This window comes from Myotis yumanensis, unplaced genomic scaffold (assembly GCF_028538775.1).
Source record: "Myotis yumanensis isolate MYYU_CA2020_CCGP unplaced genomic scaffold, mMyoYum1.0.hap1 SCAF_19, whole genome shotgun sequence".
NCBI classification, from domain to species: domain Eukaryota; kingdom Metazoa; phylum Chordata; class Mammalia; order Chiroptera; family Vespertilionidae; genus Myotis; species Myotis yumanensis.
Window position 1 is genome coordinate 6,443,654 of NW_027223770.1, and position 26,373 is coordinate 6,470,026.

General features: G+C 43.8%; 1 protein-coding gene across 1 annotated transcript in view; it reads right to left on the bottom strand.

The window, feature by feature from the left end:
* FBXW8 (F-box and WD repeat domain containing 8) overlaps window positions 1–26,373 on the bottom strand; it is a 111,580-nt gene that overhangs the window by 62,083 nt on the left and 23,124 nt on the right. The window contains exons 3-4 of the mRNA XM_070399754.1: window positions 19,602–19,766; window positions 15,658–15,746 (exon numbers count right to left, since the gene is read on the bottom strand). Of these exons, the coding sequence (XP_070255855.1) occupies window positions 15,658–15,746; window positions 19,602–19,766 (254 nt within the window). The remainder of the gene's footprint in view (window positions 1–15,657; window positions 15,747–19,601; window positions 19,767–26,373) is intronic.

The following is a 26,373-nucleotide window of genomic DNA, read 5'->3' on the forward strand; positions in this document are numbered from 1 at the left end:
AAGAGATCACTAGCAGAAATTTGTAGAAGCCACAGTATTTACATACATGAACACACAAGAAAGACAGGCAGAGAGCAAGAGAAAAACTAGACTAATGGTCTTCCAGGCACAAGCTTTCTAATACCTCATCCATGCATCAGATTTGACTGATTAAAGTCCCTAAAGACTAATTGATTTGCTGAAACAATTAAATCTTGCCTTTAGCAGCCAGACAATGCTGCCTTCTCATGAAAAGCTCTTGCTGAAATGCATGACACTCCCAGTTTTGCCCACTTAGAAAATAGGAGCCCTCACTCTCTGCTATTACTACTGCCACTCCAACAAATGAAGCTCTCCATCAAAGCCACAGCAGGGCCAGAACCTGCTCAGACATGAGGCCACTAGGAAAATGGCCTGGCCAGATGACGAGGTGGTGCACTGCCTGCCACTGGGGTATTTATGCTAAGTTCCTTACATCTGCTTCAGAGGGCACCATTCAACACGTAAAGCAACTGCAGGGAAGCATATCAGAGATGTTATAAGAGTACGTATGCACCCACACAAACACAGGCAGACAATTTAGGGGGTTTCCAAGCCACTGTTCTTTCAGGGTTTCTTTTAATATATTTTTATTGATTTCATAGAGGAAAGGAGAGGAAGATAGAAACATCAATGATGAGAAAGAATCATCGACTGGCTGCCTCCTACACACTCCACACTGGGGTCTGAGCCCACAACCCCGGGCATGTGCTCTGACCGGGAATCAAACCATGACCTCCTGGTTCATAGGTTGAAATTCAACCACCTGAGCCACACCAGCTGGACCTTTCAGGGTTTCTTTGATCCCACATTAAAAATGTGGAGTCGAACACAAGAACCTCTGAGGTTTATTTAATTATTGCAATCTATGGTATGATCCATTACAAAGTAGTTATAGATCAATTTCTCATGTGAGATTTCTTAATAAGGAAACTAAGAATACTCTTAATTCAGGAGTGCTTCATTTACTAAACGCAGTAAGTAGTCTTCCTCTCAAATTAATAATTGGCAGTAAGTACAAAGATTGTGTAATTCAAAGGTCATTCTGTCGCAGATTCTCTAGGCTGGAGGGTCCTCTCCCAGCAGACAGCATGTGGAGAGTGTGTGTGTAGAGAGAGCCAAATAAGAGGCACGTGCTTTCTAACACTGGACTGATGGGCCTGTTTGACCACTCATCCTCAGTCAACAGAAACGCTCACTCCACGGTGTCATTAGCCTGGTGATGCACAAGCAAGGGTGGATATTGATAGCACCGCGGCCGAAGCACGGCTGCTGGCTCCTGGGCCCTCCGGGCAGTGTTCCAGATGACCCTCCATAAGGAGGAAACCCACACAAGAACACACACCCCACTGCACCGAAGCTTCCAGGCTCACCCTGACTCTCCGAAAATGACTCAGGCAATCCCCGGAGTAAGGCTACTTCCTTATTAGCGAGAGACATTAAACAGAGATGACATGTTTGGAATTCTAGACTGTGTGAGTAGATTCTTAGGGTTAATTTTGAAGTGAAAGGAAAAGAAAGGTGAGAAGGATGACAACATCTTTCAGAAATTCAGAGAAGGTGAGTGAAGAAAGGGAATTTGGAGATCAGAGAATTAAAGAACTTGGAGAAAAAGAAGTGCATAAGCCAGGAAAATGTATTTCTACTCCATTAGTCTCATTCTGTTTTTTAACCTGCACATGGAACCACACCAGTGGTCTTCATGTGGTCCTTTGTGGCACCCCTTAGGTGCCACAGTACAGAGGAGAGAATTTTAGTGGCTGAGCTCCACCCCTCCCCCAGTCCTTTATATGATGAGGTCCCAGGTAAAACAACAACAACTAAACAAAACTTAGAAAACTGCTGAATCCCACAACAGTGACCTGTGAGATACAGCGTGTGGCTCTCTCATTACTTAGGGAAGAGGAGAGAGGGAGGGCAGAGATGCCACGGAGAAGAGCACTCTGTTAACATCTAATATCCCGGCGAGTCTTTTCTTCCATGAAGTTGTCCCATTCACGCTGCAACTCCACAAGTTTAAATTAAATGCGTGCAGTCCTCAAAAGTTTCAGCTCACCACCAAAGTAGCCCGTTGCTGAATTCCTTATTTTGGCTGGTGATTTTCTTTTTTTTGCCCACTACACACATTGCAATACCCTTTCTTCTCATTCCCAGGAATGCCACTCTATCTACATCCCTCAAGCCCTCACAGCTGTACCATGGCAGCCCCCCTACATCTAAGCCTCTCCCACCTCCAGTCAACCCTGCACAAGCCAAGTCCTCAAAAATACTTGACTCCATGAATCATCCTGCCTTTCTCCTTTGCCCTCCTAGACCATGTGCCCTATGATCTACACAGCCTAGACTTACTCTCATGGCAACTGTGTGTGTGTGATTATCTGACTGTTTGTCTCCCCTACAAACCTACAAGCTTCTGAAGTCGGGGGCTGGGTCTTGCTCACTGCTGTGGATCACTGACTGGACCTGTCAGACTGGACGACACTGGACACCCAGGAAGTCCTCTGTAAATACGTAGTCCTTAACACCTAATGGAATGAAGTTGTAATTACTAGCCTAGCACTGAGAACACTCCACAACCTAGCGCCCACTCCTCTTCCCAGCCTCATTTCCTATCCTTCCTTAGCATGAGCCAGCCTCCATTCATTGGCTTCCGAACACTCTTGCCTCTGAACCTCGGCTCACAGCCTTCCCTCCTCCCCACTCAGCACAGCGGGTCTCAACCTTGACTGCACATTATAGAATCACCTGGAATGCTTTTAAGACTCCCAATACCCAAGCATGCCCCAGACCAATTAAAACGGACTCTCTGGCCCAGCCAATGTGGCTCAGTGGTTGAGGGTCGACCTATAAACCAGGAGGTCATGGTTCAATTCCTAGTCAGGGCACATGCCTGGGTTGTGGGCTCCATCCCCAGTGTGGGGTGTGCAGGAGGCAGCCGATGATTCTCTCTTATCACTGATGTTTCTATCTCTCTTTCCCTCTACCTACTCTCTGAAATCAATAAAAATATTTAAAAACAAAAACTGACTCTCTGGAGGTGGAACCAGGCATCAATATTTCCAATGTGCAGCCAGGATTGAGAACCTCTGACCTACCCCAAGTCCACCAACTCCTCAAGGTCTAGCAAAGGCTCTCCTTCTCCATGAAGCCTTCTCTGACTCAACTACCATGCCCCATATCTGAAGAAACGGCATTCATTGGTACGTTCCATGTCTCCTCACTGTAAAGTCCTCGTGAAGGCCATACCTCAATGCCACGGCCTCCATCACAGTGCCTTACACACAGATAACAATAAGCAAATGGTTGAAAGGGGACATCCACATCTGAGTTCAAATGGTTTGAGTGGCACCTCCTTCCATATCTGCTGCCCACCTTCCAGTGCTATTGATCAATGAAACACCCAGAATGCACACATCAATATGCATTAGAATTCTTGCATGTGTTTCTAAACTGATTAAAATAATTATAAAACACAAGATAAGCCAAATTATTTCAGTAAACATGAAGTTGTCCATAGATAGCCATTGAAATTAACTCCATTCTTCATGGCTAAAGAGCATGATAATAACACAAATGTTTTGCTACAAAATGACTCAGGAAGCAAAATGTAAGAGACTTTACGTCTCTTTCATGATTGGAGCAGAGAATAAATAGCGTGATGACTCAATTGCAGGTTCTAAACTCTAACACGGGTAAAAGCAAGCACAGCAGTGGCAATGGGACTCAATGCTAAACAAACACGTTTTCACCAGGTGAAACATTGGTAGGGGCAGAGGGACCTGGACCCAGCCCTAAATGTGATCTACAAGCACTTACCACACTGGCCAGGAGAAGCAAGAACCGATATCCAAGCAAGGTAGGGAAAAGGATTGATTTTTCTCCAGAGCTCCAGATGTCTTTATTGCTGCCTAATGGCAATTACACTCAACCAATTCAGACACCACTATGACAGCTGCATTGTCAGTAAGCCTTTGGACCCAAATGTTGATGGCTCTCTAATTAGTGCCCATGCAAAGTACAACTGCAACTAATGGAAGAGCACTAAAGAAACAATGAAGAAGCAGCCTTTTCCAAAGCAGTAAGGATGTCCCAGCCCATGGCACGGGCCAGTGAAACTGTATGCCTTCGCCATCTTTTTTTATGCTTGGCAAGGCTGAGTTTACCTCCAAATAAATGGGTCACAGACCACAGCTGATTTTTTGTTGAAAGAATGGGAATAGAGCCTCTCTCAAGCTCAGCACGCCAGAGCAATTGCCAATTTAAAATGATTTATCACCAAAGAGCTTTCATTAACTTGTAAGTCTCCAATAAACAGACTACTGATTTGGACTAAAAGACCGGAAGAAAAAGAGGGAAGACATACAGCTAAAAACGACCTTTAACCTTTCTTTTCATATAAATGTCCAGCAGGGTGAGAGAGGCGGGGCATGGTTTCATTTTGCTTCCAGGTGCCAGGTCTTCTTTGCTAAAAACAATGTTTGTCAAAGCTCTTCATAATAACCTGGGGGGTTGTTTTGATTTAAGGAAGCTGGAAATGGGGTTAAGTGACTTACCCAAGGTCACAGAAACATTTTAGTGGCACAGCTGGGATCAAAACCGGTTCTTGGGCTTTTTTCAATCTGCTGCTTAGCCAACAAGCCACTCCATCTCCTCCGATGAAGTGTCTTTAAACTAATACAGCTTTTAAGAACCATCCCCATTTAAGTGCAATATAAGGAATTTATTGTTTTCAATATTGTGACTCAGGCTTGCAGGACACAGCCCCTGACCCTAACTCATCAATTCTACCACTGTATCTCAACTGGAAGGCAAGAAGCCAACAGCAATAACACAAAAGCTCAGGATGCTGGCAGGGAGTGTGGCTGGGCAGATGCAATGGTGCCTCCCACACCTGCTTCACAGGTGATGTGGGAGGATATATATATAGTGGATGGTAAAACTTCACCCTCTACAGGGCCATACTCATGCAGCTCCCCTTGCCCCCAAAGAAATCACAATTCTATTCTGACCAGGTACTCACAGCAGCCAAAAGGAGCCTTGTTATGAATGAGGCCTCAGACCAGGAACAGCAAATGGTTTCATTTGTGTGTCAAATCCAATAAATTCGTAGTGGTTGCCTACCGCCCTGTGTTGAGAAGGATTCTGAGCTGTATTCCATCCAGCTCACCAGATCAATAAATGTTATAAAGGGTTATCAATGCCCAGTGTCGGTTTGGGAGTGAGAGTGGCACCATACCTACAAGTTATTTGCATCTCTGCCCCATACTAAACTCTCCCTGGCCAACTCCTAACCATCCTTCCAGACTCAGCTGAGAAGTCACTTCCCAGGAGAAACCCAGCTGACTCTGAGCCTGTAGGTGCCTATCCCAGCGCATCCCAGTGCCCTGATCTCCAGTGCCCTGATCGTCCCCTACTCTACCATCCCCCACGCTGTCTATATCCCTGGGTCAGGCTGTGAGCAAGGGAGATATCCTTGCCACAAGCAAGAGATGTGTCTGCAGCATTCATCTGTGCTTGTAAATGTTGAATGAAGCTCCTGACTTAAAACTTACACGATGAAGTGATTTAAAGCCTACAGAGCAATTAGGCAGAGGCCCCTAAAAGTACAGCACCCACATCGCAAGAAACATTTATTCCCTTAATGTGCGGAGGTTTTAAGAACTACTCGCATACTCCATCCTTTCGTTAGCAATACCAAAGATTACAAATCAATGAAATCAAGAGTATTTACTGTTTTCTATGAAACATGACTGTGTTGTATTATGCAATTAACAAAATGAACTCAGTCCCACAGTGCAGTCTTTTTGTGGAAATGCACTCCTACAAACATCAAGTGCAGCTTAAGACGCATCAATTGAAAAATAATGAACATCTTAATGGACCTTACGAGATACATGCACTACACACTTAAAACTGTTTTCCATACATCTTGGTTAATCACAATCAATAGAGCCAGAGTCAATGATGATTATGCGGAGTTATTGTAGCTGTGGCCCTTCCCATTATTCCTTGGAGAACCAGAGATGGATAAATGCAGTCATGAGTTCACCAGTATTTATTAAGGACATTCTGGAGCTCCTTCATTAAGGACATAATAAATGCAATGCTGTCCTCTCATCTCTTATCAATATCTTACCTCAGACTTATTTACCAGAAGAGCATGTATACCTCACAGCAGAAAATAAATAAATTTAAAAGTATTTTTAAAAAGAGGTCCCTAACGGGTAATGATCAAATTCCTTATGGGAAGCAGACCAATGCCATAATAAGCAGCAGCACAAAATCAATATAAAATGAGGTTGGAAAGGAAACTGACAAGAGAAAGTTTTGTGTGTGTGTTTTTTTAAAAAGACAAAGTATGACTTAGTAAGTATAAATATGGGGTGACATTTGCCTAATGCAACTTTTATCACCAGTCTGTATTTAAAAAACACCTGTTATCTGAAGAGCTGCAAAGTAGTCCCAGGTATTATCCATTTTTATACATTTACATTGAAACAGGAACTTTAGGGGACTATACGCAGGCTTCGGGAATTTTTAGAATTGTGGTCCATGGGAAAACACAGGGCTACAGACTGGGAGAAGGTACATCTCCATAACACAAGGAAGCCAGGTGCAGCTTTATTTCCTTAAGACAAGGGAACTGGAAGTAACCAAAAAGGTCTATATTTACAAAATAAAGGAGGAGGGAGAAAGCCCAGAAGGAATGGAAAGACTATGAGGGAGGAGGGCCTCAGGAATCACTATAGTAACCAATTCAAAAGGGAATATTTACCAATCAGAGGGGATATGAGGACACAGGAACTGCAGCCTTTATAATGGGCCTTCCTTCCTCTGGCTGTCAGCACCGCCTTCGCTCCAGCCGGAGCCACCTTTCCGCCTTCCCATGCTGCCCAGAGGCCTGGAGCGGCTGGGGCAGTGCGGGGCAGCTGGAGCAGTGTGGAACGCCTGTGTCGTCAGCAAGCGTCCCACCCAGCCCCCGGCAGCTCAGCACCTGCGTATGCAAATGAACCCACCATCTTTGTTGGGTTCATTTGCATACACACGCCTGATTGGCTGGTAGGCATCACGAAGGTACAGTCAATTTGCATCTCTCTCTTTTATTAGTGTAGATGGAAACAGGAAGTCTGTGGGACCCTTTTCCCTCTTCCCACGTGGGAGTCCATTCTGTGGGATTCTTTCCCTCTTCCCACGTGGGAGTCTGTATTTGTTCTTCAATAAATCTCCACCTTCGCTATAATACCCTCTGTCCATGGATTCATTCTATGACTCCAGGAGACAAAGAATCCGGGTTCCAGTCCAAAAATTCCATATCAACATGAAACTAGTAGAGTATTGACTATACCACCCTTGAGGTCTTTGGCTCCTGAATAGAAAATATTTTTAAAATTCAGGGCAAATATACACTATCTCTGATCAAAGCCATATTTTGGCACGGTACCTGGTTAATACAAAGGCACATTTTTAATTATTGGAATAACTGGAGGAAAAAGTGGCTAAGAATAAGGCTAACATTCTACTGTAAGTGCCACTAGGCAAACTGAACCAACCAGAGGTTCAGTGCATATATAAACTAGCTCAAAATTTTGCTTCCTACTTAGGAAGACTGGAAACCCTCTCACATCTGATGTCCAGGTTGTGTGGATAGACAGAGCTAATAAAAATGAAAACCACGACAGTCAGAAGTCACTTGGCTGCTTGAGAGCGACGTGGCATGCTTGCATTGAAGGGAATGGGGATGGATAAACGGCATGAGAGCAAATGGGACAACTGAGTATTTTTAGGGAAAGGAGAGAGCTAATCTTTTGCAACATTAAAGGATACATTTTTTCCCTCCACCCACACTCGGCAGAGGAGAAACATGGACCCAGTGAGTCACTGTTGTAGTAAAGGTGGGGACTGTATCCTAAAAAAGCATATCCTATCAGTGGAAAACCACTTAGGAGTATTGAGAAAAACCTCAATACAAAGACGGTGCCTGACATTTTAAAAACCAAAAGTGGGGGAAATTGTTTTATAATGTAAACAGAAAGGGTGCTTTCTTATGCAAACTGACAGGCTTCACACTTAGGAATCTTAGTAATAGTGAGGAGGGAGTTTATAGCAAAACACCACCACACTCCTGGGCCTCTGATAAAAGCTTTTGATGGGCTAATAGCTTCATGGCTAGCAGAGCAGAGCTCACAAGGCCTCCAGTGACCCAGGTCTGACTTTCTCCTGTAAGTTTTACCTGAGATGCTCTCCTTCACTAGGTGGCAGCACAGGAAATATGCTTCTGGCAAATTATACCTAGACCTACATCTCGGGTTCTGTAATGTGACCTCTTTGAACTCATGACATCATCTGTTTTCAACACTCTTCCCTCCCACAGTGCACCTGGGAAGCAAGAGTGGCCTGGGCATCACAGAACAGCGCAGGGATGCTTTCATAGCCTCGTTTCTTCACCCTTTTTCCTCAGTGATAAATATAATTTGAAAAACATTCTAAAATTCTCAGAGCTATCACCACCAAAAACCAAAATAAAACAAAAAACACACTTTCTGATCACTTATTATCAACAAACTTTCTAGATAACATCTCTTTTTGTAAATACAAGGGAAGCACACACTGGGCCGCATGATATTTCAGGAGTGATATCAGATCCCAGAGAAAGTGCAGCCAGAGGCTGAACCCCAAGAGAAACAGACAGGTGGCTTATTGTATAGAGATTGGTGGCTTTGCAACACAAAGTTTTCTCAAATTAAAGAAATAGGAAATTTTAGCTGGAAAATCGAAGTAAAGGCAGTGTCTGAATGACTTAGTCACAGTTGAAGGAACTTCACTTACCTAACAACAAAGAAAACAATTGGCTCAGGCAGTTTCTGGGAATGTGCTAAAGGGCCAAATGGGCGCAGAGAAAGGCCAGAGGAAGGCCAGGGCAGGAGGCAGGCGGGTCAGAGATGCAGTGAGGAAGCTCAGAGAGTGCAGGGTCTCAGACATTTGAGGAATTTTCTTTCCCCTCAAGTTTCCTGGGTGCTAGGACTGGTGTTAGGGCCTGAGGGTACAAAGATTCTCAATTCATGGGCTCCACATTTTAAGAGAGGTCCAGTTAACAAGAGCAAACCGTACTAAGAGGCCGAAGGGGATGAGGCAAGAAAAGGCCATTGGTTTGCGACCCCCTGGGAATGTGAGAGTGTAGCTCAGTGGGAGAGCTGGGAAGGAAGCCCGCCTACAGGAGGCTAAGATGTGGGTAATGAACAAGGGGCGTGTCCTCTGATTATTTATGGTATTCATGGAAAGCAGGTTTATTCCAGAGAGCAGGCTTGAGGGATGGTGTAGACCTCAACCCAAAAAGTTAAATTAGAAAGAAGTTGAGGGTTATGAGGCAATTTAAAATAATTTAACCTAGAATTCATTCTTCTAAATCTATCGACTCCACTTATGGGACTCTAGCCTAGGAAAACAATTAGACTAGGGGAGGGTAATAGAAGAACTTTAACTCTTTAGTCTACCCACTTTTATGGAACTCAAAGTTTCTATAATAAGCATGTGTTTTATAGTTTTTAAATAAGATTTACAGTACTAAAAAGGGAAAAATCTGAAAACCTCTATACAGAAAATATTCACACCATATAATAACAAAACACATGAAATGAATTTAATGTCTAGTACTAGGTAAATGAGTAAGAAAATTAGGATATAATTATATTCTAGGAGCTTCTGCAACAAATAAAGAATGTAATGAAATGTATGCAATAACATGAAAAAAACATCAGTTTAGTGAGGGGGGAAGGCCAAAGTATAATGTAGGCTATGATTATATTATGTAAAAATATGTATTTTAAAAACCTACTGAAAAATAAACTACACACATCAAAAACCATAACCAGAGTTGTGTTAGCATGCAAAGATTTAGATGGCTTTCTTCTCCACTTTCTAACAGTTTTACAAAAACAGCATGGCTTTATTGCTGCTTTTATTTTTAACAGAAAAGAAAGATGCATGCCACAAAAGAAAAACAAAAATGATACTATAACAGACAAGCAGTCAGAATGACAAAGGAGGGCTGGCGAAGGCAGCCCCGATGCAGGCTCTCTGTGTGGACACTGCAGAGGGACAGCACAGTGGTCCAGGGCACGCGTGCCAATCCTGGCTCATTGGACCTCTCTGGACCAGTTATCTCACACAAAATGAGTGTTTGGGAATAGACAATCTCTAACATGCCTTCCAGGTTTAAAATCATATGATTCACCCTAGCCAGTTTGGCTCAGTGGAGAGAGCGTCAGCCTGCGGACTGAAGGGTCCCGGGTTCGATTCCAGTTGAGGACACATGCCCGGGTTTCAGGCTCAATCCCCAGTGTGGGGCGTGCTGGAGGCAGCCAATCAATGATTCTCTCTCATCACTGATGTTTCTCTCTCTTCCTTTCTGAAATCAATAAAAGTATATTTAAAATGAATAACTAAATAAATAATAAATAAAATCGTATGATTCTAAGTTGCAAAAACTAAGGAATCTGAGAACAGACAAGAGAAATTAGGAATTTCTCCAGTTTTCTTACATAATGTAGAATATAGGTGGGGGGAGAAACAGCCTGTATATTAAATTTTAATGCTAACTTCAGACAAAATGATGTGTAAGTACTATATGGACATTAATGAAATATTACATGCCACCGTCAGTTTTAAAAGGTGCTTATAAACTGGAAAGAAAATACATGGCTGTAAAGTTACAATAACAATATAAAGCAAAAGTGTTTTGGGGAAACCGTGAGGCCACAGGGTTAGATGCCCTATCAGCTGCAGCTCATCATCTCCCTGGGAGATGGGAAGGGGAGATGGTGTGGGGGTTAGGGGGTTCGCCGGCTAGAGTGCTATGGGCATCTATGGCGGGGACAAGACTCGAAGTGGGCTTTAAAGAATGGGGACTGGGTTTCTTTCGGGGGCGATGAAAGTGTTCATCACAGGTAATGGTGGATGGTTGCACAACCTTGTAAATAAACCAAAATCACTGACATACCATTTTAAAGGTTGAATTTTATGATATGTAAATTACATTTCCATTTTAAAAAAGATGTGGTCAGAGATAACTAATTAGAATAGTGTAGAAAAATCCAAAGGTACACTGAGGAGAGTAATGAGGAGAAAGGTGGGTTGGAAACAGAACTCAATGTTCAAAGGACTCAGAACATTAGTGATGAGGAAAGTAAGACATCTGGGGTGGAGGTGGGGGTGGGGGGCTAGCAGCCTGACTCTGTATCCCTAATGCACATTCCTGTTAGCCTATAGCCTAGTCACTGCCACTTCCTTAATTATCTGGTCTTGCAGGACCTGTTTACCTAAATACTCCCATTTACAGAGGCCATAAACCATGAACAATACACCCCCCCCAAAGGGGGGTCGTTATCAGTGCTGGCGCCAGGCCAGGCCTTTAGGTGTGGTCTCACGGTCCCCATCCCAACACACGGGGCTTTTTGCAAAGCCCACGAAAGGTCCAGAAGTCTGATCCTTATTTGGGGGACAAAGAAACCAAAGGGGATAAAGAGAAAGCTTCCTCCATATTGGCTTACTCAGGATTTGGAGAACTGACCCCCTGAGTCACTGTACTAGTATGTATGAAACATCTGAAAATAAATGGGTTTTTCCTGTATCTCCAGGTACTCCTGCATGTTTTTCGGTCGCCTGGTAAATTCTGTAACATTAGGAAAAGGTAATAGAAATGATCAACCATGAGAGAGTAAGGGCAGCAAAGACTGATGGACCAATATGTGAAAGATCCAAGCTTTGAGAATGATGTGTTTCCTCTGCTGGAAAAACAAGCCTCAAGTAAGCAGGGCCCAGGTCCTGTTTGCCTGATAGGTACCTGAGTGTCTCAGGTGAGCTTATGAGTGGATGAGCATCGGAAGGTTACCCTGGGTCTGTGTGAAAAGGAGAATAAAGAACCACCAAGATTGGGTAACTCTGAGTTTAACATAATAAAAATTAGTGTAGGCCTGAACAATGTGACTGCCCACCACGAACACTGACACACAAGATTGAAAAGATGGAAAGAAGCAAGAGACTTTCCAAGAGTCTCTGCTTTCTATCAATTGTATGAAATATATTTATTAGGCTTACATGCAAAAATGTTACACAGTTCAGCTCTAGCTATACAAACTAAACTTTACTGTGTAAAAAGAGAGAGGGAAAGGAAGGGGGAAAATATAAGCAAGATAAGCAGAAGAGAAAGAAATGATGAGGTGGACACTGTCTCTTTAAGAAGCTCCTTGGAGATACATAACTGTAGAAAGCCTGGTGAATACAACATTGATTGGGAATGAGGTAACCACAAACACCGCTGTCTCAAATGAAAAGGGATTCAAGACCTGACCCAGAAAACAAGCATCGTAACCACCAGATAAAATTTTAATGATAAACACAAGATGCTCTACACACAAGCAAGATATGAAGTATCTGATGCGAGGCCATAAACGTAAGGTTCTCTTAGAAAGAGGCGCTGTGAGGAGCCTCTCTGACCCACAGATCAAGTTTCATCTTATCGATCCACAAACTGCCATCGCTTTGCTTTGTGCTGTAGAATCTGCAATGTTGAGCGGGCCTCCAGGGAACACAGAGGCAGGGAAAAAGGACTGGCACCGGCCGGCCTTTGTGAGCTCCATGTCCAGATAAGAAAGTCACAATTGGCTTTTGAGATTAAAGTCTCCTTTATTTCTAATTTCTTTTATGACTCTCAGTCCAATCTCCACATTCTGTCCTCAAAGGTCTCTGACACTAGGAGACCCCTTCAAGCTAAAATGACAGTCCCTTTCACAGTTAACATGGAACCTAGCAGTGGTGGGAGGAAAGGACCTTCTGTATCAGGAGCTGTTGGGTCCACACTTGAGCAGTGGGGGCAGAAGCCCAAGCCGCACTGGATGGATGCAGTCTAGATTCCTGGTCCGTTAAGCTTTCTAAAATAATCTACACTAATAAAAGAGAAACATGGTAATTGGTGTACGACCGCTACCCTTCCCATTGGCTAATCAGCGTATCCTTATGCAAATTAACTGTCAGCCAAGATGGCGGCCGGCAGCCAGGCAGCTGGAAGCTAACAGGAGGCTTGCTTGCTGTGGACTCCAACGTTCCCCGCCGGCCTCTGAGCTTCAGTTGGAAACATAGTAACATTTATAGAAGATAAACAAAACTCCAGAAAGCTCCTGTCAGTCAGCCGAGATCTCAGAGCTGGAGTCGCAACATTGTTTCGAATACAGAAAACAAAGGCCAGAAACCTGCTTTCAGCCGAGCCTCAGAGAGAAAGCCGGCTCTCAGCTCCAGTGACAGCCATAGAAGGTAAATAAATGCCAGAATAAAAAGAAAAGAAAAAAAGGAGAGGTTTGGAGCTTCAGTCGCCCACCAGCCTGAAAACGGCCCTCAGTCCCTCACCCAGACTGGCCAGGCACCCCAGTGGGGACCCCCACCCTGAAGCAACAAGATGGCGGCTAATTTGCATACTGAAGGCAGGCGGCAGCAGGCAAGGCTGTCTGCGGTCTGGGACCCGGATCTGTGACCCTGCCAGGCGGGATCAGCGGAGCCTCGAGGCCTCCCGGCACCGGGATCAGCGTGACAAGGGGCAACGCCCAAACGCTCTGATTGCCCTGTGGCTCTGTGTGTGACAGGGGGCGGCGCCCCAACCCCCTGATCGGCCCTGCTCTGTGGGTGATAGAGGGCGGCGTCCCAACCCCCTGATTGCCCTGCGGCTCTGTGTGTGACAGTGGTGGCGCCCCAACCCCCCCACGGGCCCTGCTCTATGTGAGACGGGGTAGAGCCATACCTCCCCATCGGCCCTGCCCTGAGTGTGACAGGGTGTGGCGCCTCAACTACCCCCCCCCCCCCCACGGGCCCTGCTCTGTATGTGACAGGGGGCGGTGCCCCAGCTCCCCTATTGGCCCTACTCTGTGCATGACAGGGGGGAGCTCCCAAAACCCCTGATCGGCCCTGCTCTGTGCATGACAAGCGGGAGCTCCCCAAACCCCTGATGGGTCCTGCTCTGTGCGTGGCAGGGGGTGGCGCCGCAACTTCCCTATCGACCCTGCCTTGAGTGTGACAGAGGGCGGTGCCCCAACCCCCCAATCGGCCCTACCCTGAGCGTGACTAGGGGTGGCATCGCAACCTCCCCATCCGCCCTGCTCTGTGCATGACAGGGGGCGGCACCCCAACTCCCCAATCGGCCATGCTCTGAGCCTGACTAGGGGCTGCACCTAGGGATTGGGCCTGACCTCTGCCACCCGGGAGCAGGCCTAAGCCAGCAGGTCGTTATCTCCCGAGGGGTCCCAGACTGCGAGAGGGCACAGGCAGGGCTGAGGGACCCCCTCTCCCCCCGAGTGCACAAATTTTTGTGCACCGGGCCTCTAGTCCTATATAATAAAAGGGTAATATGCAAATTGACCCTAATGGCAGAACGACCAGAACAACCACTCGACCAGTCACTATGAGGTGCACTGACCACCTCTTGGTCCCTTTCCCTGGCCGGCAGGCTCCGATCACCCGATGGCAAACGGGGAACCGGGGAGGGGGGGGCCCACTGTGGGCAGCCAGGGAAGAGGCCCTGATCACAGGCCAGGTCTAGGGACCATACCTGTGCACGAATTTCCGGGCCTCTAGTAATTCTATAGTGCTACTAGAATGTACACTGTAATGGGGAAAAAAATTTTTAGTTGCACTTACAAAAAAATTAAAATAAAATGAAACGAAACTAAAAAAGAAAATAAGGGCTCCCCATAGGCATATCTCGTTTAAAGCAAAAAGACTTTTTCATAGGCATTGCATGCCACAAAATATTAAAATAATCTGACTGCAATTTCAATTCAAGTGGTACTCTTTAAGGAATGCTTCTTAAGGAGAGATTTTTCTTAAAAGAAAAACTTGACTACTACTAAGTTGTCAAGGCCAAGGTTTGTTTTTGTTTTCTGGCAGGTAGGCGCCTCTCTTGGGTGGCTCACGCCTAAGCCAATACAGACTGAGAAGTTTAAATGTCCTGGTTTCTATAGCACTAAGTATACAGTGTGAGAATCTAGTTCAAAATATCTTCATCTGAAAAAGAAAATTGACCTTCTTATTATACATTAACGAAATACATAAACACATCTCTGTAGTAAAATATGAAGAATTCATGAAAGTGGTTTTTAGAACAGAAGCCAAAGGAATCTACAGAAGCTAAAATTAAATTTCTTGGCCACAGAGACAAATAAAAAGCAAATAGGCACTGTGTGGTGGGGAAGGGAGACTGTGTGTGGCCACAGCCCTTCCTCAGTAATAAAAGCTTCAGTACAAGAGCACAAGAGCAGGACCTCTTTGTGCCAACACGTATTATTCTTGCTTGACTTTTTTATGTCTTCATAAAATACAAACTGTTGGCCTTAATGAAAATCTAACATAACCTGCCACAAGAGTGGTTTTAAAGCTAGGAAGGACATACTGAGACGGATCTGCTCTGCACCATTCACTTCTCACCACTAACTTCAGAGTTCTCCAATCCCGGAGAATGGAGTCCTCCCAACATGAGCCATCTATATGAAAGCACGTGCTCCCCAGGGAGGACAATGTCACTGGGACTTAGAGGGGGTACACGAAAAACTAAAAGACCTTAAGAAACAGAGTGTTAAGTGAAAAACTGTCCTAGCTTACCCAGCAATGACAACACCATCGTGAGAGTGCACATCACATAAAACAGCATCAGGAATGTGTTCCAGCTCACTCACGGCTCCCTTGCGATTCTGCATAAGGAAAAGGGGGTGCAGGGTACGTTATTCTGTGGATAGCAGAGACAAAGCATGTCGCTTTCACCTACGCTCCCCAGTGACTTTTTACAGCATGTACTGTGTTCAAAGTTATCTGGACATTCAAAAGGACCAAGATGACAGCTGTTAGCATTTACAAGTTCATACACACACACACACACACACACACACACACACAATGAACTAGAGGGGGTGTGGGATGTTGCCCCGTCATCCTCAAGGTGATATGAAGGAAATATGTGAGCACAAATAACTATAATCCACAGAAGGCTGAATGTGGCAAGTCTCAAGAAATTGTATAAAGTATATTAAAAAGTTCCGTTCAGAGGAGAGAAAGTATTGAAGGATTATTTTACCTGTTAACAACACTTATAAACAACCTGCTGAATAAAATGAAAAAGTATACACACAGAAAAAAAATCAGGATGGGGAAAAGGAAGAAAGACATTGTTCCTGATTGAGAGGTCAGAGGTTCATGGGAACAATATTTAAAGGAAACCTTAAGACCCATAACACTGGCTGCTCCTAAGGAAGGAACCAGGTAGTCGGTGAAGAGAGGCGAGAAAAAGATGTATCTTTCACTGTATGTCCCTTTCTAACTTGAATTATTTGTACCCTGGCCATCATTATCAATCCAAATATAGACATAATTATTTTAAAAATAAAAATAAAGAGAATCTAAAGGAATATAAAGTATTTACATGTGAGATGTTGGGAAGAGTAGAATAGTTAAGCCAAAAGTAAGCATGAATAAAGGTATTCAAGAGCATTCAAGTAACCATTGCCGAACCGGTTTGGCTCAGTGGATAGAGCATCGGCCTGCGGACTCAAGGGTCCCAGGTTCGATTCCGGTCAAGGGCATGTCTTTCATCGATGTTTCTAACTCTCTGTCCCTCTTCCTTCTTCTCTGTAAAAAATCAATAAAATATATATATATTAAAAAAAAAAAAACATTCAAGTAACCATAACTTCAGCTTTGCTGGACTAGACCAAGGATAGAAAGAGTGTGTATAAGTGACGTGTAAGTGCTAAGCACAGTTGTTAGCATACAGCAAGTGTTCAATAAATGGTAGCTACTCTTATTACTACTCATATTATTAGGAGACAGCTGATGACATTCATTTCATTAAAAACATTTAAGTGGCTATATTCCAGGCACTGTGTAAGATAATCTGCATGATGATCTCCCTTGAAGACCAAGTCCAAGGCTGAGCAACAAAACTGGCACATTCAAGTAGAGCTGTCCTGCTAGTGGACACCTGGGGATGGAAAGGAAGGACTTGAGTCTCTTCTGTGCGAGGGCCATGAACAAAATCACAAGAATAGCAAAGCTCTTTTGAGGGACGAGGTAGTGAAAGAAAAGGAGAGGGCCTGAGATCAAAACCTGCGTGCTTATGGCATTTACTAACGTCTGCCATGTGGCTCCCTACGCCCCCACCCCATGGGCTGCAACCTCACACTGGTACTCTGGTCTTAGAGAAATCCTAAAGGCCAGAGTAAGAAGAGTTACTGCAAAAACCAGGAAAAGGAATACTATAGCCACCATAACCAGCTTATCAAATCATTTCCACGATAGCTCTGAATTGCACGTCCAAGTAAGTTCATGCAGTTACTATGTAGAAATATCTGAGAACCTTGGGATCCGTTCTCAAGTTCCCCAGGCACTGACCTAGGAGATACCAAACCAAATCACCTGCTCAACCTGAAGTCAACCACGAATAGCACCAAACCACAGGCTCTTCACGCAAAGGCCTGTGAGCTTCTCCAGCCAATGCTCACTGAGCACTGGACGTGAGCCACGCTCTGCAGGAGCGTTAGATACATCATTAGACAGTCCTCCTACCACACCCCCTTAGAGCAGGGCTACTCTGAGCCCCACTTTAGAGATAAGAAAACAAAGGAAAAAGCAACTTGCTCTAACACTGCCTTTCATGTTTTGATAGGGCTTTCTTTCATTCTAGAATCACAATGAGAATCCCATCACTACAGCTAATATTTATCATTTGACATTTCACTTGTGTAGTCCTCATAGGTAATTTTGTCAGAAAAATGGGTCCAAGACACTCCAAAGAGAAGCCTCCCTCACATGCTGCCTGCAGTTAAGACTCCAGTTCAAACAAACGACAACCATTCATTGAGCACTTACCAAACAGAGGGCTTTGTGCTCATAAGAGAAAAACAACAGGTAGACGCTCAGTTAAGCTGCATGGAACTTGTACACTGTTACTGAGTGCCAGATGCTATGAGGTGGGTCTTTACCAGCAGATCTTCACTTCTGCCACCTCTGGCCTGAATGGGAAGCTGTACCTGTCTCCCCTCTTGCTTTTTCTAATACAAAGAGGAAACAAAGAACGTAGCTGCTGCCTTCTCTCTCAGGGGCTGACACCTCTGAATGGGAGCCAGGCACACTGAATATCTGCAGCTCTCACACGCACAAATCTCAAAAGTATCCCTTCTTCTCAGACAGAAAGGCCCTAGTTAATGCCCAACTCTCAAGCTTTCATTCAATTACAGCGCCTCCTACCAGTGGTAGACCCTCTACTTTCTGCCCGTCCCCACAACCCCCCACGCCTGTCTAAGCAGCTTTGTCTCTCGCGTATGTCCCTCACAGACCTTACTCAAGCACACAGGCAAGAGGACTACAGGTCCCTCCACATGAGTTTATTATCTGGTGAGGATGCAAACCGTGGGCCAGTATGGTTTTTATTTAGCAGTGGTTGTCTTCATGGCCTAAGAAAGGATAGCTATGCTAACTCCCCTTAGAAAGGTGGTTCTCAACCAGGAGCAATTTTGCCTCCTGGGGACATTTGAAGATATTCGAAGACATTTTTGGTTGTCACAGCTGGGAGAGAAAGAGAAATGCTACTGGCATCTACCAGGTAGAGACTACAGGTGCTGGTCAACATCCTACAGTGACAGGACAGCCCTCACCACAAGAACTATCCAGCCCAAACCCTGACTTCGAGAACCACTGCTCTTATTAACTTGGCTAGAAACTGTATGAGGCTGCCCAGATCAAAAGCACCGGTCACTGATCAGGTTATGAGGTGACTGGCATATCCTGATTGCACACAGGCAATATGTCACCATCAGTAATGAGCAAAGGCTTGTTAATCTCAGAGTCCATTAGGGTTGACCTTTAAGGGAGAGGAAGGGGCATGGTTCTGTCCCCCCGACACGACTGACTACCCAGCTAGCCAGGTGCGAAGAGACAACCACCACATTGCTGTCTGGTCGTGCCTCAAGCAGCTTTAGGCAACACTACTCTTGATAGTTATTCCTTCAGAAACGCTTTCACTCTGAACATTCTTAGCTGTGATCTAATATTTCTGTAGAGATTTTGAAGTGATAAATGTGATGGAAGTAAGCCAGTAGGTTATGTGAGGGAAGAGAAGACAGTGCTTAGAGACGTTTAATAATCTCCCTCTGACATTTCCTGAAAATAGCTCCCCTTTTGTATTCGGGTGCTGCCTTTGCTTTCTTGGTCCTTCCAGAGAGATGGTGAAAGTGAAGGGGGCTGCACTGAGCACTACACCCAAGACCCTACCCATCGAGGGAGGTGCCTGGCCTCTCTCTCACCCTTCATGCCCTGGAAACAACAGGATGCTCCCAAATAGTGTGGCTGGAAACAGGGGCAGAGACTCTAGTGGCGAACAAAATGGGCAACAAGTCACCAACAGCAGAAGAGGCGTTCACCATCATCCTCTCTTATGCTTTTGGCAGTTAACCTCAGGCTGTAATTAGAAGGACTCGGTGATTAATCCCAGGCTTGGTTTCCCGAGTCCTTGTAAGGGAGCTATTCCTCTACAGGTAATATTGGCCACTGCCTACCTTCCAGTTGCTTCTTAACATGTGCTCCTTGGCTCGGCACTCCTGGAAGATGAGCTTCCAGCAAGAATAATCGGAGATGCTGCTCTCGGGAAGGTGCCCTTCCTGCTGGCACAGCCGGTACCAGAGCACTTCATCTTCTGCAATCACCTTCCACGTCTTGCTCACCTAAAGCAACAGAAGTGACACAAATGTCAAACCCTGCAATTAGAGAAGCCCCTTGTCATCCAAAAATCAATCAACACCTTTATTATTGCCCTGGGTTTATGGCAGTATAAAATGTCTCATTAACAAAACACTCCGAGGTGGGGAAAAAAAACACAACAACAAGCAAATGTTTCCAGTTTTATCTTTCAAGATTTCAAAATTGTATTGTCATCTAATATCACATTTTAGACTACTTGGTTAAAGTATTATATAAGAGGAAAAATACATAAATACATAAAAGGCAAAAAACTACACGCTGTAGCATGTTAATAGATGTACAATCACACACAGTTTTTCAGAACAGAAACGCTTTATTTTTTACCAATAGGCACTTGTATTTCCGCCTTATAGAGCTAGAGACCGATGGCCTCTGAAATGTAAGCAGTAATAAAATAAATATCCATAACTTAAAACTTCTGCTCCTCTGAGAATTTCAAATTTATGTTATGTGTGAAAACTTAGATTTTAAATGTGTACCTTAAGAAATATTTAACAGAAAACTCAAGCTGTTAACCAGGACTGTAAGATCTGATATAGAGAAATTAATGTTATGTCTGGACTGAATTTCAAATCCCAACAGTATCCAGAGGAAATGGCCGTTTTAGCTTTTAGTTCTTTGTCTTCCAACCCCAACTGAGGGGAACGATGAATTTATTTCACCACCAGATAATGTACAAAGCGGGGCAGACTGCAAAAGATGAACTCCGCTGGCAAGACGAGAAACGGATCCAGTGGATACCGTGATCTTGGGTCTGCTAGATATTCTGCTCACAGCCCATCTGACTCACTTCTAGTCAAGTAAGAGTTGTGACCAGTGGTTTACAGTAACCTGTGCTCCTTAACACTCCCTTGGGGCCACTTCAAGACATCAAATACACAGACAAGAAAGTACACAAGACAGAATGCAGCCCATGCATGGCACACCACACTGCACAAGGAGGCCTCCCTTAACGAAGAACTGGTAGGGAGTTAACTTTTGGAATTGCAGAATAAAGATCTCCAAAAATCTGCTCCTCCGTAAAAGCAAGAAGAATGCTGCCAAAAAGTGTCAGAATCAAGTTTTTCATTACTCTAGAAATTAACTGAAGGCTTGCAACATTTTGAGGAGCATTTATTCAGAAAAGTGGCTGAATCTTGGTAAGAAGCGTAACTTCTGTTTTGTTTTACTTTACGCTAATCCCATCCTCCTCCTTCAGCTCCATGGTAGCCGTGAAAACTAACAGCCTTGCAACTACCGTCGCTGTAAAAACCAGCAGCCTTGCAGCCACTGGAAGGGCCAGATGGATTTACAGCTCCTCAAAGGTGCCACCCCCAGAGAACTGTCACCATCTGACCTGGCTGGCAGCTGGCTTAAAGCTCTATTCTGAAGGACTGTCTTTTTCTGACCTGACTCAGAGCACTCTATCCTATCTCCAGGGCATTTGTCAAAAACAGTAAGGGACAACTGTTGAACACTGCAGCTGCCTACGGCAGAATTAACACCAATCATTTACAAACTCTTCCAAAAAACAGAAGAGGGAACAGTTTCCAACTTATTCTAGGAGGCCAGTATTACCCTGATACCAAAACCACACAAACACATCACAAGAAATCTACAAACCAATATTCCTTATGAATATACACAAAAATCTTCAAAAAATACTAGCAAACTGAATCCAGCAATATATGAAAAGGATTATATGCCATGACTAAATGCAATCTCCCGCAGCATGCAAGGTTGGTTTAACATATAAAAATCAATGTAATATATCATACTACTGGAATAAAAGACATAAGCCACATGAAATTCTCATAAATTTTTCTTTAAAACTATAAAAATTTAAAAACCAGTAAGGGAGTTCTTTACATTCAAAATGAATCTGCACTGCACCAAAAAAATTCATAGTATGGCAAAGTTCCTTTACATAATAACTTCCCCAAGGAGACATAAAGTGATAGGGATATACTAGTATATGTATATATGTTTGATAACATTTTCAGAAACATGTCTTGATGCCTGCCTCCATTATTCAAGAAGCAGCATGATGTAATAGGAAACTAGTTACAACTGTGAGGGGAAACCCAGATTCCAGTGCCAGGTCTTTCACTAACTAGCTGTGCTGCAATGAGAAAGTCACATCCGTCTTCCCTGCACCTCTTTCCTCTACTGTGAAACGGCAAGGGGGGGTGGGGGGGGGTGTCAGGCCCTAAAATGCCCTTTACAACACTAAATTCTATGACCAGGGACCTGTATTTCCTCATCTTTAAAATGTGAATAATCATACACCATCACCAAAAGAACCGTTGTGTATCTCAATAAAAGAGCTCACAGAAAAGTACTCTATAAACGTAATTCTTTCTACATATGCCGTACACTAGTACAGATCATGACAGAGCACTACAGGACACACACAAATACCTTATTATGAAACTATGCTGCTCCAAATATTATTTTAAATAAGGAAGCCATTAGCTTCCTTATAATTTTAATAAAGAACTTTCATTAGATCTATAGTGGGTCTCTACTTGCTCCATGGCAGCAGAAGCTAAAACTTACAAAGTGAAAATTAATCAGAATCCAAGAACTCAGCTTGTTTGTCTCAAAATTTCTGATTTTCCATCACAAGCAAACTACATTAAAAAGAATCATTATTACAATACCTTATTCAACAAAAAAGTATGTCAAAGCAATATTGACCAACAAAGCACTCTGATGGTACATTAAAGTTCTGGCTTCCTTAATTAGGTTTTTGTAGTACATGAGAGCATGCAAGTTCTAGGTGTGATGGTCACATCACCTAAGTCACTGCATGGCCATTTTGCATGCAATTCACAGTATCAGATGTTAGACCAGGTAGCATAAAGAAGTGCAAGGCTTCTGTCATTCTTCTGAACCAAGGCGTCACACTGTAATGCTGAAGGTGTCACACTGGCTCAAGTCTTCAATGGTTTAGAAACTGAAAAAGTACCAGGAGTCTTAGAGATCAACTAGGCACACCTCCCCATCACAGGAAGGCTCCTCACAGCATCCCTGGCCAGCAGAAGGCTTTTGGTGAAGAGCTGACCTCCTCAATCAGTCTGATTCACTGCAAGGCAACTCTATTAAAAAGTACTTCCTTCCATGGTTAGAAAACAGATTCCACCACCCTAGTTGGTTTGCTCAGTGGTTAGAGCATTGGCCCAAGGAGGGTTGAGGATTCGATTCCAGTCAAGGGCATGTACTTCAGTTGCAGGCTCGATCCCAGGCCCAAATTGGGGTGCGTGTGGGAGGCAACCAATCCATGTGTCTCTCTCACATCAATGTTCTCTGTCTCTTCCCCTCTCTTCCACTCTCTCTAAAAATCAACAGAAAAAATATCCTTGGCTGAGGATTAACCAAAAAGAAAACAAAGAAAACGGATTCCACCTATGGCCCTGATTTTTGCCCTTTTGAGAAAATAAATAAATCTATTCCCTCTTCCACGTGACAGTTCTTCAAATGGCTGAAGACACCCAACGCATTTCCCCTTAGTCGTTTCTTCTTTGGTCTAAATACTACCCGTTTCCTCCAACTAATTATCATACCACTAGTTCTCATACCCATTATTTCTGAATATTTCTGCATCTACTTACAGTGTCCCTCTTCAAATGTGTTACTCAGGGCTCAACAATACCCCACATATCGACTGTCAAGTGCCATGAACAAAAGGATTTTATCAGATTTCCTTCTTCATTTGTAGCTATCATCCTCGCTACAGAACTAATGGTCCACCAAATCTTCTGGAGTCTGTTTTATTAAATATTGAAGGCAAACAAAAAGGTATAAAGAATATTACAAACACTCATGGACTCACCAACCCCACTTAAATAAAATATTGCTAGTAAGTTTAAAACTCCTATGCATCTGTCAGTGTCTACATCCTCTTCCCTCCAATGGTAATCGCAACTTGGTGTTTATCATTCTTCAGTCTTTTATTTTTAAAATATATTTTTACTGATTTCAGAGAGGAAGGTAGAAGGAGAAATAAGATAGAAACATCAATGATGAGAGAGAATCGTTGATCGGCTGCCTCCTGCACACGCCCCCACCTTGGGGATCAAGCCCACAACCTGGGCATGTGCCCTTGACCGAAATCGAACCTGGGACCCTTCAATCCACGGACCGACGCGCTATCCACTCACCCAAACTGGCTAGGGCCCTTCAGAGTCTTTTAAAACACAAATTGCAGTTAAAGAAAAATGTCCACATGTCTTACTTCCACAATATTTATTTTGTCAATCCTCACCTGAGGATATTTTTCCATTGATTTTTAGAGAGTAGAAGGGAAGGAGAAAGACAGAGAAACATCGACGTGAGAGACACACATTGACTGGTTGCTTCCCACACACACCCTGACCGGGGCTGGGATTGAGCTTGCAAGCCAGGTACATGCCCTTGACCAGAATCAAATCCGGGACTCATCAGTCCACAGGCCGACACTCTATCCACTGACCCAAACAGGCTAGAACTCCACAATATTTTTAAACGTAAATTATTAGCTTAATAAACTTTCTACTCATTTTAAATCTCAGCTCATTGCACACAGACCCCCACCCAGCATTTTTATCATCTTTGCATCTCAATTCTGTCATCCTCGGCATTAGCTACTTCTCCCATACATAGATCATCTGCAAAATATGGTCTGTGGGACTTCATGTCTTAATTATTAAAAAAACCAAAAAAAGTTAACCAGGATGGGACTGAGGACAGAGCCTGTGGCCAACCACTGTAGCACTCCCCCCAGGCAGACATGGATCCATTAAGCAGCCCACCCTGGGCCTGGCCACAGCATCAGTTACAAATCCACTTAACCACACTGTCATCCCACACTTCTCCATCCTCGCCATAACGGCGTCAGGGAAACAAACCCTCATCTGATCACAAGTGATCAGGCAATAAAGAACAGGATAATGACTCAATAACACTGGAGTTCCAGTTTTCACTAGACAGAACACGGCAGTTTTATTTTTGGCATGTCTGGCCCACAGCTGAGCCTATCCATGACACTGGGTGGTGTCTGTCCATCTGTCTGTGCCAGAGTGAGTCTCAGCACTAGGCAATCATGAAGCGCAGAGAGACCGACCAACATCAGCTGTGATGGAGCCAGGCCACTTCTCAGATAGCTCCAGAGCAGAGTACTTCCCTAACAGACCCCTGGAATTCAGGGTTCAGTAAGTATGAAGTAAAGGCCAACATTCAGAGACCCGCATGGGTTCTCAAAGGCAGACAGTGCTAACTAACCACAGGGCAGTTTACTCTGATCCTTGGAATACATAGGCCTGTTTTGTAAAAATTATAAAATATAAAATTAAGTAAATTATGAAATGCAACTATTGGACAAAAGACTCAGAGTTGCTAAGAGATCGCATAAATGTCAGTCATGACTTCATTACACAGACTGGCATTTCCCAAAGCAGGCTCAGCAGAACAGCTGCTCCTCGGGGTGTTAATATGTCACTTTAATACACGGACATGTGTTACATGTCTCTAAGGAGACAGAAGAAGCTGCAGTCGCCCAAGCTTACTGGGTTCCTGACACTTCTTATAAGGGGTGTCTCAGAAGCCTGGAGCTCCTTAGAAGACACTTTAAAAAACACTGAAATGGGTTACTGGTCCATCGATTAAGATGTGTTGGGTGCTAACTACATGCTGGGCACTAAAACTAGCAATTCTCATCCGCTTTCCACCTCAACCTGCCAAACTGATACCTTTCCACCAGTGACTTCCCATGAACCAGAGGAAAAGGTTTTGGTGTCTGCCCTTAGTCAGGTTGTATGACAAGACTGGCCCCAAACAGGGGCAATCTCTGTAATTCTGTAGTCCAAAAATTAGCTACAAGTCTGCATGGTTAGGTAGAGCAACTGAATCATCAGCATTTTAGGAGACTCCAAATCAGAGCTCAGAGATTACAAACTAGAAGATTCCAATGAAATTAAACATTCTGGGTAAGTTTTCATTAGGAACTAAACTGTACAACTTCAGCCACTTTAAAATGAAGAAACCTGCCCTGGCTGGTTTGCTAAGTGGTTAGAGTGTCAGCCTGTGGAATGAAGGGTTGCAGGTTCGATTCCCAGTCAAGAGCACGTACCTCAATTGCAGGTTCCCCAGCCCCCAATAGGGGTGAGTGTGGGAGGCAACCAATCAATGTGTCTCTCTCACGTTGATATTTCTCCCCCCACCCCTTCTACTCTTTCTAGAAATCAATGGAAAAAAATATCCTCATGTGAGGATTAAAAAACAATAACAATTAATTTTAAAAATGGAGAAACTTTTCAGAGATTTTCAAGAAGTCTCAAATATATCAGACCTTAAAAACTTTGGAAGCTGAAAACAGATTTGTATTATCAGCTTCAAAGAAAATATCAGGTCGTTTTAAATAACACAACCTGAAATTTGTACAACAGCATTATGAGATGAAAAACTGAGAACAAAAAGTAGATGTTTCGGTGCACCATCCCCACTACTAACCCTAGATCACAGGGCTTATTCTGTAGAAAATGATATTCAGGATAAAGTTTAAATCTTGGATAACAAACAATAAATCTCTTTGAGGGATTTATAAAAGCTAAA